Source organism: Mytilus californianus, unplaced genomic scaffold, assembly GCF_021869535.1.
Source record: "Mytilus californianus isolate M0D057914Y unplaced genomic scaffold, xbMytCali1.0.p SCAF_8, whole genome shotgun sequence".
NCBI classification, from domain to species: domain Eukaryota; kingdom Metazoa; phylum Mollusca; class Bivalvia; order Mytilida; family Mytilidae; genus Mytilus; species Mytilus californianus.
In genome coordinates, this window is record NW_026262734.1 from 44,045,440 (window position 1) to 44,061,517 (window position 16,078).

General features: G+C 29.6%; 1 protein-coding gene across 2 annotated transcripts; it reads left to right on the forward strand.

The window, feature by feature from the left end:
* Positions 1-121: 121 nt before the first annotated feature.
* LOC127712381 (coiled-coil domain-containing protein 42 homolog) lies at positions 122-15,943 on the forward strand. 2 transcript variants are annotated; one of them, XM_052218777.1, is made up of 9 exons: positions 122-288; positions 2,435-2,540; positions 3,523-3,627; positions 4,054-4,139; positions 7,690-7,861; positions 8,390-8,464; positions 9,708-9,865; positions 10,642-10,726; positions 15,026-15,943. In XM_052218777.1, exons 1-9 carry the CDS (start codon positions 233-235, stop codon positions 15,119-15,121), a joined length of 939 nt encoding a protein of 312 aa, XP_052074737.1. In that variant the 5' UTR covers positions 122-232; the 3' UTR covers positions 15,122-15,943. The 2 variants fall into 2 exon arrangements, with proteins under 2 accessions (XP_052074737.1, XP_052074738.1); XM_052218778.1 differs by having other exon boundaries at positions 15,254-15,943.
* The last annotated feature ends 135 nt before the right edge of the window (positions 15,944-16,078 follow it).

The window sequence follows — 16,078 nt, forward strand, 5'->3', positions numbered from 1 at the left end:
TTTACTATATCTTTTTTATGTATAAAAATTGTGTAAATTGATAAATGCATTTCTATGAAATTTGAAAATCATTATGGTTGAACGTTAGTTTTAACTTTTAAAAACTTTTAACAGATTCGATGTCATGGCAACTATTGAATGGTTTACAAATGGCGGCCAATTGACCAGGAGTTTAGAAGTGTCCTTTGATTTTTGCTTATTTTGACTTAGATACTAAGAATACACAATCACAATGTCTGTGGATTTGGAAGAATATTTCAAGACGACCTTCGAGGATACCCTCGTGGTGTACGTTTTCATAGTTTGCAAGTCTAGAATATAAAAATAATACATAAAATTTCATTATGGTGCAAACTTAAACTTATAGACCTTAGATATTTAGAATTTGGGTTTTCTTTTGTCATGTTTCCCTAGTGTACTAGTGTTGGTACATGTACATGGCTTTAGTTCCAAAGTGTCAATATTTTAATGATGTATCCTCCTGTCCCGTAATATCGGTCACCTTTTTGGCTTTAACACCAATTTTGAGTTGTTTTTTATGAATGAGTTATACAGGATGAAAGAAGTCAGTAGGTGTAAATGACACCATAGAACAATTGATTCTAACTATGACATAATAGCAATAACATAGGAAATTTACGGGAAAATGCACAAATCCAAAACAGTGTTCCAGCTAGGCCGTTTACAGAGGGCACGCACCTGCACTTTTTAGAGTGGCGCCCTGTGCCCTTTTTACAGTTTCCAGGGCGCCCTTTGCCTTTTTCATGGCGCCCTGCCTTTTTGAAGATCGATTGTATTTTATTTTGTTCGTTTTGTTTTGATCCACCATTACGAAATCAAACTTCCTTGTCAACACTGTGCGCACATCGTAATATAAATGGGTAAAAATATGTTTACCTGTCGCTGGGACTATTATACTTGTAAGTATAATAATCCCAGCCTGTCGTTAACAGCTGATCAGTACACATTGATTAACGATGATTTGAACACATTAAATAAAAATCTATATAACATTATGAGTTTGTGTTTCTTGTCTTATTCCAATCACAATGCCCAAGCGTGAAAGATGTTAACAAGAGGAAATTAAAAAATCTAAAGAGACTAACAGAAGATTGGTCGACTTTTTTATTACTACGTGAGTCTTCTATGTTATATATTTTCAGTTTTGACAGTTCCTATTTTAATTTGAATATTTGATAATTGAAGAAAAGCTTTGAGAATTTTTTAAACGTTTTTGATTTTTCAAATGGACATTTCTAACAATAATCCTGGGAAACGTACGACGATAATTGAAAAAAAAAAATTTGAGATTTTTTAAAACCTTTTTGATGTTTCAAATCGATCTTTCTAAGTTCTAAAAACGAGAAAAAATATTTTTTCAGAAATCGGAATGGAAGTAGTAAAAATGAAAGTAAAAAAAAAACAGGATGATTAGGGCCTCTGCATTTACAAAAGCCCTTATAAAACTTGTAAAATGTGACCATAGAAACAGAATGAAGCAGGACACCTTGCAAAACATACTGCATATATAGCTAAACTGTGACAAGCAATGCTTTGAAAACTTGTGTGACAAGGTGCTTGACAAGTTTTTCAGCGCAAAAAGTAGAAAGATAGAGTTTTATCTGGGGTAATCATTCAGTAATGTACATTTATAATTTGTATTCATGTTGTACTTGTATATATATAACCAGTGATTCAATGAATAAAGACAATGTTTGATTAATATCTTTATTAAACCATGCCCTTTTCATATTATCATATCACGTGTTAAATGCCCTTTTTCAGGATTGGCACCCTGCCCTTTTGAAATCCTAGCTGGAACACTGCAAAAGTCGTTTATAATCTAATTCTGATTGTAAACATTTGTCGACTTATGAGAACAGTAAAGTTTGATAGTTTTATTCATTTTTTATATCATGAATCAAATAGAACATTGAAATTTTATGTGAGGGGGAATTTGTAATTTAGAAATGTCACTTAATATGATTGGTTAATCAAGAATTTGCATATTAGAAAGGTCATCTTAACATGACCACTTATGGAATTTTTTCAGATCTTACAAAGAAATTTTATGGAGCAAAATGTAACATCTGTAAATGAATTTAATCAGATTAGGAAATATACTCCATTTCTGAGTGCAGGGACTCCATTTATTGGACTGACCTCGATTTAGCCGTTACCACAATTTCCCAAGAACTCCAAAATAACTCAATATGAACCTGAGAACCAATATATATATAACAATTTATGCAGTTAATTTTGCAATACAACTGTTCAACTGTGTTCATGATATTTTATCAAAGACCACTGATACTCAAGATTTCTTATGCCATTCTCTAATTCCGTTTAAATTATGAGACAAAACAATTTAGGAATGATGATAAGATTTTGACAAACTATTATGAAATTTATTTTTCCATTTTTCTTTCATTAGCAAAATGCCTGAGCGGGAAGATGATCACTTGACACCTGCAACAAGACTTTTGGAGAAAAGAAGAGAAATGGCAGAAGTTGATCAGGCACTACTAGCCCAGAAAGAGGTAAATCTAGAAATGTAGATTTTTATATTTTCTTTACCAGTTTACAGTTCAACACAAGCAGAATTTTTGACCAAAATAATAACCTGAATAATTCAGTTGTTATATTATGCTGATCTATGATGGCTACATTTGCACCTGAAGACCTAGTCAATGGATAGTCGTTAATTAATCATTCGGAATTAGTTCTGGATTTGCCTATCTTGATAACAATAAGCCTTCAGCTGATTGGCTCTCTCACCCAGAAAAATCAAATCAATGATTTGCAAAACATTTTTATAGTATAAATATTTCAGGCCCTTGCAAGTGGGATAGTCGATCACTGGGTGGGACTGAATTATTGGGTTACCAAAATAAAAGCACATTAGAGAATTAGTAAGTATGATACATTTTAAGGCTAAATGATCCTATATTGTGTTCCTTTGAATTTGAAATTAACTCAAACGTTGCAAATCGGTCAATTGTAATTCTGCAAATGCTCACAGGAAATAAATTTTTCAGATAACTGTTATCATAATTAATTTTTTATTTAAATTATATTCATGATCTCTTATCTTACATATTAATTTACTATTGATCCTTCAAGAATGTAAGATTGCCTACTTGTTACATTTTCAAATTAATACATTTACATATTTAGATACTGGTAATACATTTGTATGAGCTGCTGCCTTTAAGTTTTAAGTTTTTTTTTAATTAGCACGAAGTACACGAGCAATGTGTACAAAAATGTGTTGATGAGTTAGGTGGGCAGAGCTAACAATTCAATTGTTGGGTTGCTTTTACATAAGTTGGAAACATGACGGAATGAGGTGATTGGTCTAGCAGCCTATCAAAAATCTCTATTTGCACAAATTGTACACCTACAGTAAGTAAAACTATTAACAAATAAAAAGATAGCATTAAAAAAAACATTTTTAAACAGTCATAGAATGATGCTATATTTTTTCAAATTTTTAACAGTTATATAATTTTTTACTTGAAGGAATTCCAAATGAAAATGGAAAGTTTACAGCAAAGAAGAGAGGAACTAGAAAGAAAAGAATGTGATTTAAAGGAGCAGTTACTAAAGTTTGATCATTTCCTCAAGGTTAATATTAAATATTTATAAATAAATCGTCTTTTGAAAGGGTTGTTTTTTGTATATGACTAGCTATTAAATGATATGTAGATGTAGATTTTTCCTATTTAAAAGTGTCCAGGTTATCTTGAAAAAATTATTTTTAATGAAAAATAAACATCTATTATGCTGTAAAAACTGAGTTAAGCATGATTGAATATATATTTCAAAGTATGCAAAAACATTATAAATTTTGGACTTTCAGCAATAGGGAAAATATGTATGACTTGATGGGAATTAAAGTACTACCATTGTTGAGCTCTTTAGAAGATCTTTATTTATATACATATTTCTTAATGTTATTACATTATGTTCATAAACTATGTACTTTTATTTTGAAAAGTTAATGAATTTATGAAAAAAATATCAATGTTATAAAATAATATTTGATTACAGGAAAATGATTCAAAGAAAGCAAGAGCTTTGAAAAAAGCTGATGAGGAAAGAGATTCAAAGAAACAGAAAGATAAAGAAATTGAGAAGTAATTACATCTTACAATATACTACCCTCTTTGGCACAATACCTTTATATTTGACAAATTGCTTTCCTTGGCATAATACTGTTATATTTGTCAAAATAACCTCCCTTGGCATAATACCGTTATATTTGTCAAAATAACCTCCCTTGGCACAATACCGTTATATTTGTCAAAATTACCTCCTTTGGCACAATACCTTTATATTTGTAGACACAAGTCCATTTTTATTAAAGATCTATTTAGGCTTTGAAAAGTTTAAGAAACAGCTAGTTACTTTTGTGCCATTTTATTGTAATGTATAATTGAAAGCAACTTTGATGGCATATTGTCTTTGGTCTGTAATTCAGGTATATTGGGTAAACTAGAATATATAAATGTGTTCTAAACTTAAGATTTATATTCACTCATTCATGTACAGTTCTTATCTTTAAGTTATAAACTTCTCAACATATCCAGCTGAAATTTGGTGACATAACTAATGTGGTTTAATTACCTTTAAGTTTAATCTTTCTTTACAAGTTGTCCCATTTGGTCAAACCACTGTCTTAAACAGAAATTGGTTTAACAACAATGCACATATTTTTTACACAGGGCTCAACAATAACGCTTGTCCGATTGTCCTGTACCAGAGGAAAAAAAGGTCAGACAAGTAAAAGCCATATCAAGCTTGTTTGACGGGACAAGTAAAATCATTCTGTAGAAAATAAATTAAATCCAACTTTGATGACCAAAGTAATAAACAAAAAACAAGAAAAGAAGATAAAAACAAATATTAATTTGACATGTTTACTTGCAGTCGATAATTTAAAACTGGTTCTTTGTCAGATACTTTATAACAGATAAAAGGCATACTATTCTTGGAAACCAGTCTCATCAATCGGAATCAGCGGTGCGCTTTGTATATACGGTAACAAGTTTGGCACAGGCACGGAAATGAATCGGCTCCATGTTTAATAGACAGTTTGGCACTGTTGGAGACATTTCGGGACCAAGACAAACCAATACCTCATTTCTCTACCTTATTCTGTTGCTTTATAATAAATATATGATAAATTTTATTTAACAAAAATATTTTAAAAATAAAAATGAAGAGATTTTTTACCATAGATTTCAGAAAATCATATTTGATCATATTTAGACAAACACTATTTGATTGTGTTTGAATAAACATTTTCATATATTAAAAACAAAGCTGATTGTAGTAGGGAATTAATCATAATAATCAATATTTTATCAACATAAAAGACCAGGATAGAAACCAAATGAGTGTAGACTGACAGGCCTACCAGACTATGCAGCCTGATGTGCAGAGACTATGAGACTTTGGCATTGATGAAAACTAGAACCTAAGTCCTGTGACTAGACATATCATATTTTTGAAAAGGATATCAAGAGATATAAATCCAATTCTGTTATATTGTTTTAATTCATTTTGTTCATTGAATCAACCTAAATGCAAAAAGGTTAATGTAAATTTTTAAAGGTTGTTTTTTTTTTTTGGACAAGTAAGTTTTGGTATGTACATGTACTTGTCCTATTGGGCAAGTTGAAAAAAAATTATTGTAGAGGCCTGTTACAACTTGTGGTCTTGAAGATCTGTTTAAAATGACAGGGTGATTGACTTGTGAATTAAAAATTTAATCTTAAAGACAAAAAATTTGAAGTATATATGTCCTGTAGGGAAGTTCGTTATGTGTTTATATTGAATTATCTTTTTACAACCTACCTACCTTTTTTTTAATGTAAATAATAACAAATTTTAAGTATATACAGTCGACTCCACTTAATTGCATACCGGTTAATTGCATATTTCTGTTAATTCCATAGTTTTCTTCTGCACAAAACCATTTCCTATTCATCTAATGTTGAAAAATCCAGTTATATATATATCTGCATAGCCTGACAAATGGCTTTTTGGTTAATTGAATAGAAAATAATCACCAGCTAAATATGCTTAGTTAAAACTGTAAATTTTTTGTCTATCCGGAAATGTCAATATAGTATGTAAGTATATGCTTCTTGACTGCTTATTATTTGAGTTATTTTTTTATATTAATTTTTGTGTTGTTTAAATAAAGTTTAAAACAGTTTCTTTCATGATTATATGATGCATGCAATATTAATTAATTTCCTTCAATTTGTACAGGTAAATTTGCTTCCCTTGTTCTAAATTAAGCTTCATGGTCATAAAAATGTCAAAAACAGGTATTTGTTGTAAAATCATGACCATTCTCTCTCAAAAGGTGATAATTTTGGATTGGATTTCACTTAAACATTGTCCATAGATTACTATCAGATTGAATTTAAAGAAAAAATAACTCCTGCTAATCATTGATAACTTTCAATGACCATGCATCTGATTTGTACACTGGTAATTCTGCTTGGTTGAATTCCTTTCAGGTTAACATTACAAGGATTAATTTATGGTTGAAGAATTTTATTCGTCAAACATTTTTTGTTTGTTATTGTTGAAAAGTGTATTTACTAATCTTATTCTTATATTTTCTCATGTTCAACATTTGCGTCAAGCAAATAACCTGTAAAGGGCCCCTTTACTACTTTGCATATTTGAAAACTATCAAGGTCAAAGAAACAGTGTTACAACACTGTACAAGCTGTATATACTGCATATCAAAGGCACTACATTATATTTATTACCAAAATATAATAAACTCTGTAGCATTGTTGAACAGTTTTCTTAACCAAGGCGTAGTAATGTTTCATTGTACATACAGGTCACAGAAACAATCTGTTACATTTGGTTTTATATCTATATCACAGGTAAAGGAAATGTCAGTACACAACTAACAAAAAAATAATGTGTTTATAAACTTTATTGAAAGAATTATAAGACAACAACGTATGACATCAGACATTTAACTTTTATTAAAATTCAATACTGTGTATATGGATCACTGAGTTCTTCATCTTTCTTCTGGGATTTCCTTTACTATGAGGGAGGTAAAGGGTTATTTTCGTGCAATGTGATCGCCGTTTTTTATTTCACGTTCGTGTTTTTACTTTTTTATTTAACGTTCAGTCGTGCAAGACAGGTGCCTCGTTCAAAGTGTTCTGCTTATTTAATTTTACGTGCATCGTGATTTTCAAATCCTTATTTTGCTCGGTATTTTTCAAATAAAATTCAAATACTTGGCAGGGATCGTCAAGAAATACTTTTTTAAAAGCTGTAAACCATTTACATCATAAATGTGTATACTAAATCGGAAATATCAAGTAAAACAGAGAGTTTATATACAAGAAGACAGTGACTCAGTCACAAAAGGTTCACAACAGTCTTTATTTTTCGTGCAATGTTCATGACAGAAAATTATTTCACGTTCAACGTGAAATTATGTCTTATTTCACGTTTTTTCCGTTCAAGCACCCCCCCTTTACCACCCTCTACTATCAATATTGTTTGACTCCATAATTTATGCATTTTGGATATAAGCATAACTCAGTTTAATTGCTTAATTTTGTCTGACATATCATGATCATGCTAATAACCGGAATCAACTGTCTATACTTCAGTGTTTCTTATTATTTTTTTCAGATTGAAAGTAGAAAAAGGAAAACTGGAAAAAGACAAATCAAAGTTACAAGAAAAATTAGATAGATTTAAAATTTATCACACCTACATGGAAAAGGTGTTAGAAGCTGGAGAAGAATTTGGTGAAATGAGAGATATTATAGCTAGATATGACACATTGACAGCAACACATGAAGTAAGAAAACTCACAAGTCATAAATTGGCTGGAGAAATAGGGAAAAAATTACATATCTAGTGCTGCAACAAATGACAATTGATTGTTTTAAAACTTGATTTTGTTGCAGCACTTTCAATGGAAAAATATTTTGAGCAAATCATCCTAATTAACCCACTTCGACAAACCTACTTATGAATTATTGTTTAAATATTTTGCCCATAAGTGTCAAATATTTGCCACTGAACATTTAGCAAAGACCAATCTTAATTGAACATCTTTAGTATTTGTTGTCTTTTTTTTTTCATTATTTACGATAAATACAAATATGTCATTTGGTCTCTGGTGGAGAGTTGTCTCATTGGGAATCATACCACATCATCTTATTTCTACATTAAAATGTTAAAGTATTTTACAAAGAGAGTTGTGCTACACAATGTACTATACTAGAGATAGAAATATTTAAAAATGTATGATAATTTTATAGTATAATACCTAGAGGTGGTTAATATTTCAATAATTATTTATGAATATTTTATTTTTTTCCAGGATTTACTAGAACAGGACCAAAAAAATCAGGAAGTCATAGAAATAGAAAGACAAAATCTGATGAAATACATCGAGGTAAGTAGATCATAAAAATTTGGAGTACAGTTATCGTACTCAGATTGGAATTCAACCAGTCAGAATCCTGGATTTGGTGTTCAGAGCAAGAATTATGTACTCTTGAGTACTGAGTAAAATTTTATGACCATGGGCCCTGAAACAAGACTTTGCTCTGTCAAATATTTAGAAATACCTGGGAACAGTATATCTAACGGGAAATGAATCTAATACGCTTTTCAGTATAAAATTGATAAAATCTCGGACTCCCCGAGACTTCCCGATGTTTACGGATTTTGGTAGCGTCTGACTGAAAAACTATCAGAACTGCTCAACAAATAAACCACATAACTCTAATTGTAAATAAATGCAAGTTTTATCATTAAGTAGATATATTTTGTCATATAAAATTACCAAAATAAGTTTGATTTATTTGATGTGAAGTGTTTTATAATAGTTTGGGAATTTGTAAATCATCGCGGCAATGGCCACCATTTTTTTATTACCTGATTGCATTCTGCACAATCCTGTGATAAAATGCTTGCGATTTTAACAAATTTGAAGTGACAGAATACAAGTTTGATACCCTAGCATCACTATAAAACTAGTTTGAATGACATTTTATTGATAATATCAGAAATTATTAGGATAATAGCGAGTCCGTTTTTAACACATGTCAGTTTCTGTATCGTATCTTTATTAACTATGGCATGACGATAAAATTGACTACAATCAGGTAGTGTCAAGTCCCGTCAATATATATGTTCCTGGAAATACTCATAAACCTACAAGACTGGTGTAGATTGTCAGGTACCTAAATGTACTAAATCAATATGTATTCAAACTATAAAAACAGTCATTAGAAGTCTTTGAAAAATCCATATTTAAGATATAAGGAATTAATGATAAAAAATGGAAAACATGTTTGATTGTACTGTAAAAATGTTCACCATTATTTGAGATTCAGACAATACATGCATGTTGTCAACAAATAAGAAAAAAATTAGTAAAAGTTTGATATAACTAGGTAGAAATTATGTGTGCCTTGGTGAGCTTTTCTTGTCTGTTAAAAAAGTAAAGTAATTCTTTATTTGCAGACTGATTTTCTAATCGGGTATCTACAGCTCTGTTTGAGCAGATTCAATTAAAAATGAGGTAGTCAGTATTAAGGTATATAGTAATTTATTTAAACATATAAAGTATTGAGGACTGACAGTAAATGCACTATTTATAGCATGAAAGTATAATTATATTTTTTTTATAGGAAAAAGACAATGAAATTTTATCCTGTAATAACCAGTTATCAGGATTACAGACTCAACTTGACACAGCTCAGAGTGAGGCTGTAAAATGGGAATCTGCATGGACACATATTAAAAATACTGCTGCTACAAAAACACTAACACTTGGTAGAATTAAAATGTAAGTTCAAACAGAACTGTTATATTAGTAAGACCAGAATACTATAGTTATGGTATTGATTTTTATAGTATATCTTTGCATAATTTATGACATAAACAATATATTAACTTTTTGCTGTTGAAAAAAAAACATTTCATGAATTTTAAATTGTTTATACAATGCCAGATAAATCAAATGATATGAATGTGTAGTATAAAAAAATAATTCAACAAAAAAGTTCATTCTTACTATATCCCCCATCTCCCAACCACCCCACCCTTACCCACTTAAACAAAAGTTTAATCAAAATTGCAAGACCACAAACCATTTTACCAAAACCATGAAAATTATTTTCGTTACTCAATAATGGACTTGTTATCTGGAATCTGATGTTCAGTAGTTGTCGTTTGTTGATGTGGTTCATAAGTGTTTCTCATTTCTCGTTTTTTATATAGATTAGACCGTTGGTTTTCCTGTTTGAATGGTTTTACACTAGTAATTTTTGGGGCCCTTTATAGCTTGCTGTTCGGTGTGAGCCAAGGCTCCGTGTTGAAGACCGTACTTTGACCTATAATGGTTTACTTTTATAAATTGTTACTTAGATGGAGAGTTGTCTCATTGGCACTCATACCACATCTTCTTATATCTATTGTTATAAAGTAACTGAATGTAACAACTTTTATTGCACATTACATAGATAGATTTATTGCACTATATATATATAGATAGATTTATTGCACTATATATAGATAGATTTATTGCACTATATATAGATAGATTTCAATTTCTTTGAATAGGGCTGCCAGAAATTTGTATCAGTTAGTTAAACGACACCAAAAACAGTCAGCGGAAGAAGAAGAAACACATGAACAATTAGCACAGGTAAAATTGTACACCATTACTTATATATTTGGTGTTGGATGTCATATATGTATGCATTTTGGTAACGGTTTGGTTTATAAAATATACACAAGCAAAGTGGAAATATGTTGTTGAAGTACTCTCTTACTTCTGTGCAGACTGTACAAATACTGAAGCAAACAGAAATATACAATTTTTTTTTTGTACGCAGATAATGTTAAATTTTGATTTTAACAAAGCATCCAGGTCTAAGTTCAGTTCACATGCTAAATGATATACAACCATAAAACTTGGTCGGAGGATATCTATGTTTTTGTAAATAAAGATGTTCAGACATTATAAAAAGTTAAGAGATTGAATTTTCACAACTGGGAAAACAGATATCAGAGAGGAAAAACTAACGGATTTCTTACCTTGTCAAAAGAAATATACATGTATATATGCATGTTTGTAATGCCAGTGAAAACTGTACCAATAGATGTTTTGTTTGTTTGGAGGATATATATATATATATATGCATACTTTTAAGGTTTCAAAAGCACTAAGGCTTAAGGAAAATTTTGTATTCCTTTGAAGTATATTTGTTAAAGTGATAGATAGCTAATGGTGTTTATTTTGGTATGATATTATATTGAAGAATTTAAATAAAAATCTGAATAATATAATGAAAAATATAATAATAGTTACTCAAATACAGACAGAATATTTTATTATAGTGTCACATACCAATATAAAACAATATCATACATCATATTATAAGTAGTATAAAAATACAAATAAAGATTTAAATCAAAGTTAAAATATCGGTATCCAGCCACAACTGATATATGAGACACTTTCAATTAAAGACTTCTTCTAACATTCAATACAACTAACCAACCGAGAGAATAAAAACATGGAAGAAAAATCACAGGCAAAATTAAAAATAAAGAACGACAAAAAGGCCAAATAGTCAGACTTTGTACAGAAAAAAAATGTTACAGTAACACTGTCAAAGTAAAAAATTAAAAAGAACAAATGTGCAAAATTGTCTGACTTTGTACAGGAAAAATATGGTGAAGTTAAACTAGTTATATTGCATTTAAAATATCATTGACCAAAATGTTCGGTAAAAAATTATTGACAAATGAGCAATCACAATGAAAGACTAAATCTTTTTGTGAGAACACTGAAAACAAAGCAAGTGGTAGCCAATAAAAAATGATTTCTAATAGTTTGTCTAAGAATACTTACATTATTACATTTTTTTTTTAAATTAGAAATTATTGACTGTTAATATCACATTTTAATTTTTGTATTCTTCATTTTTGCAGTTCATTGAGTTCCAGTCAAAATTCCTTTTTATTGCCTGTTTATTTTGCCTTAAGATAACAAAATGCTCTGAACATTGGATGCTATTTTTTATACATTGTACAATAAAACATAACTTACTTTTTAGAATAAGTGTTAAACTAAGATGTGTAATTACAACTTGCTTATCAGTTGTAATATTTATGGAAAGTTTTGATAATATATAATAAAAAGTTGCATTTTCTTAAAAAATTTGAAAACACGTCTGTTCAAAACCAATTTGAAGCTCTTTAGGATTTGAGTCTTTTTGGATTAGAAAAGTATCTGATTATTTAAACAGATTGAAAATATTTATTGCATAATGATTCAAGATGTCTTTCAAGACAAGTTTTTTGACAATTGGTTTATGCCATGTTCTATTTAGACAGATTTCACTATTTTTGTTTGCCTTAAGTACTGGTTATTAAACTAACTAGATTAAATCCTTTGTTGAGAGCATTTTTCCCTTACTTTAGAAATCACCTGCATGTTATACCTAAATGCATGAATAATTCACCAGTATGTCCTCTACTAACTGTTAAACTTCAAAAATAAGATTTGAGTTCAAAACATATATTAAATATAAGGTTGTGCACTTAGTTTTTTAAATAGATATATGTAGTATTTTAGCATAGAAGTATAAAATAGTAATATACAAGAAAACATAACTTAGGAATATTGCATACACATCAAAATGTAGGATCAAATCGGTGATCTCATGATTTTAGTAGGATTCATGGTAATAAGATTTTTTGCACTTTTCTCCTTTTTTCAGCACTTTCTCAGATGGAGAAAATTATTGAAAAAAATTATTTATATATAAGGGTACAGAATTTGTCTACAGTTGAGAATACTGAATAATGGGTCAGACAAAATAAAGAATAGAAAAAATGCTAAAGTATAAAGATTAGAGAAAAAAGGCAAAAAAATAATAAAAGAACACATAAATGAAGACTTTCAGACCCTCTATTTGGTTGACAAGAAAACAAAATCTGTGTGTTGATTTAAACTTAGTGGCTTTTCAAATTGTTTTATCCACAGCCATCTTTCTGAAATACAATATTGTCCATTTTTTTTATCATTGTACTTTCACAAGTTGATTTTTATGCATTGTGTGTTTGATGCCCTGCTACTTCAACTACACAGAGCTTGACATTTTGCATTGACAACTGTCTATTGTTGATATATCATAGGTTGGCCTCTAGGTGCTTTTTGTGTTAAGTGTTGTTTTGATACAGTCTCATTTACATCAAGACCACTTCTCTTTTTATATAAACATTGAGCTTATTTTTTGTCTATTTTTGGGGGAAAATTCATAATGATAAGTCACAGGTAGAGTTTTCATTTTCATTTTAAATACCTTAACTACTTTTGATTGAATTAATGCCTTTGATAATCTGCAACAAAAAAAAAAAGGAAAGGAAAATAGGGTCACTGGACTCATTTTCTTGCTACATAACCATAGAAAATTAATTATTCAAGTTATCTCCCCTTATTGAGCTTTTTTTTTATTTACTGTATGAACCAAAAGAACTTCTGTAATAAAAAAAAAGTTACTACTCTATCAGTTAATGATAAAAACTATTGTTCATTATTTAAATGAAAAGTCCTACTAGTTTATTGCATATCTGTATCAAAATTTACTAATTTCAGTAAAAATATTGATTGATCGTTTTTGGTCATTTGCTATTCAAAGATGGCAAAAGACTCCCACTTTAAGTTCATGTGTCATTCCAGCTGATATGTTGTCAAAATTTTGACTGATTTACCATCCTTGGAGATAAAAATTGTACTTGATCTTTTATTTTGGTCATACACAGATATATACAGAGGTTATTTTTCGGATACATATTTTGAAATATATGTCACAATTAAATTTTTGTAATTTCAAACAATGGTAAGGGAAGAAGAAGCTACATTATATTAACTATTTTGATCATTCAAATCTTCACTTGATAAAAAATATAATAATAGCAGATTAAAAATCATTTTGAAATCTTTAAATACTAAATTAAAATTTGGTTTAGATAATGCCACTTCCTGTTTTCACCAGTGAATGTGAGTGGCACACTTGCTAATTTGACCCTTTGAACAATGTGTTGTATGTAATAGTGTCACTTGTGCATGTGTGACACACTTAGCTTGCACAATAGCTTGTGTAATAGCCTAGCTTCTAATGTATAACAATCTCCCAAAATGTACCAAGCTGGGGCAGCACAAGTTCAAGGCCAACAATGAAAAAAGGTGAGATCTTTTTTTGAAAAAAATTTAGCATGCTTAGATATTTATAGCAAACTTGATGTTTATGCATATTATATTTTTGATGCTATATTGTGTATTATCTGTAGAATTTTGAATAAAATGGGTATAAAATTGATTCATATAAATATACATGTAGTGTTGCTTTATGATCTAAGAATTGTATAAACTTAATTGAGTGGTAAAATATCAGTTCTTTATTACTTTTGTGTGTTTTGTATAGCTGTCTATTCTAATCACAAATTTATTCATGTTTCTCCACTCCTTCACCCGTTTCACATATCAACATTTCCTTTAATTGGTAATATCCATGTGTTTTAACATACACTCCAATACAATCAATAAAAATTCTGATCTGTAATTTCCAGTACCTGCCAGTTATCATATCAAATAGGATCAAAGAGTTGCTTCCCTTTATATCTTAGACATGCATAAATTTGGTAATATAAAAAATTGAAATAATATATATCAATTTGCTCTTCACAATTATTACAATATTTAACTAGAATATAGTTTATATACAACTTGCAATTAAATAGGTTTCTGATTATTAAACCAAAATATTAGTATAGGATTTTGTTTTAAATCAATCAAAAATACACACAAATGTTTAAATAAAACATAAAGGGTAGCAGCTAGTGTTTGTCTTATTTCCACCCTCTATGTTTTTATTTTCATTAAATGTTTTTCACTATATAAATATTGATCAATTTTATTTTGCTATCATTTCAGATTCAGATGTTTTTGTTTGATTTGAAAGACATTGTACAGGAACTGAAAAGATCTGATACTTTTGTATCTTCTGCCTATGTACCATCATCATCATAGACTATCTTCCCCGCTGCTGCCACCAGAACTTACCTCCCCTTCTACAAAATCTGTCGTGTGCTTCATTACTATTCTTCTGCATATTTGGAATTGATTCATTTTAGAATATAATATGTAAAATTACGTTTTCAGATCCGTGTAGTCATTCAGGATTTGCTGTCGATAACCAGTGAGATTAGACGAGCAGAGTTGTCTCAGGCATCAATAGTGCCACCGTCATCAAGTTAGCCTTGTATATAAAATATGGAAAGAATTACAAGTTATACTGCCTCTGCAAATTATGTGCTGGTGTGAAAAAAATCCTTCTATAAAGTGTGACATTTCCAAGTACCCAATTCCTTTCATATTAGAATAACATTTTTAAACTGCATTTCCAAGAGAAATGCCAAACTTTTGAAAACCATTCCTTAATGATGACACTCTATATAATATATATGTTCAATTTAAAATGCATTTCGAAGAGCAATGTCAAACCTTTAAAAAAACCATTCCTATTGAATTTAATACAATTGAAAGCATTTTGTATGAGTGGCTGAGCTGTGAGTGAGTTGTGTGAATTGTATGAAAGGTGTTGAAAATGTGATATGTATGGAGTCTTTATTTGTTTATAATGTCCGTTAAATGGACAAAAGTCATTTCAGATTGTAAAACCTTACTAGAAACTGATACAGATGTATCCTGCAAATATTCTGTTACAATTGTTAATATTTTTCTCCATACTGTTGTATATTTGTGCCAATTGTGATATGTATTATATATACTGTGTAACAGTTGTTTTTTATTATTACAAAAATATACACAAAATAAAAATGACATAGAATTGTTTGCTATATATTCTTTCCTCATTCTTGATACATTATTAAGTGATTTTTGCCTAGGGTTACATTGAGACTTAAGGATATTATTATCCATCCCAGTGGAAGTCATTTTCAGTCTGATGCAAGACATGGATGCTAA

Excerpts from the sequence above, each read along its gene's own strand:
- LOC127712381 (XM_052218777.1), top strand. The coding sequence starts at position 233 with ATGTCTGTGGATTTGGAAGAATATTTCAAGACGACCTTCGAGGATACC. Across the intron at positions 289-2,434 it reads TTCGAGGATACCCTCGTGGT|CAAAATGCCTGAGCGGGAAG; the intron begins GTACGTTTTCAT and ends TTCTTTCATTAG. Across the intron at positions 8,465-9,707 it reads ATCTGATGAAATACATCGAG|GAAAAAGACAATGAAATTTT; the intron begins GTAAGTAGATCA and ends TTTTTTTTATAG.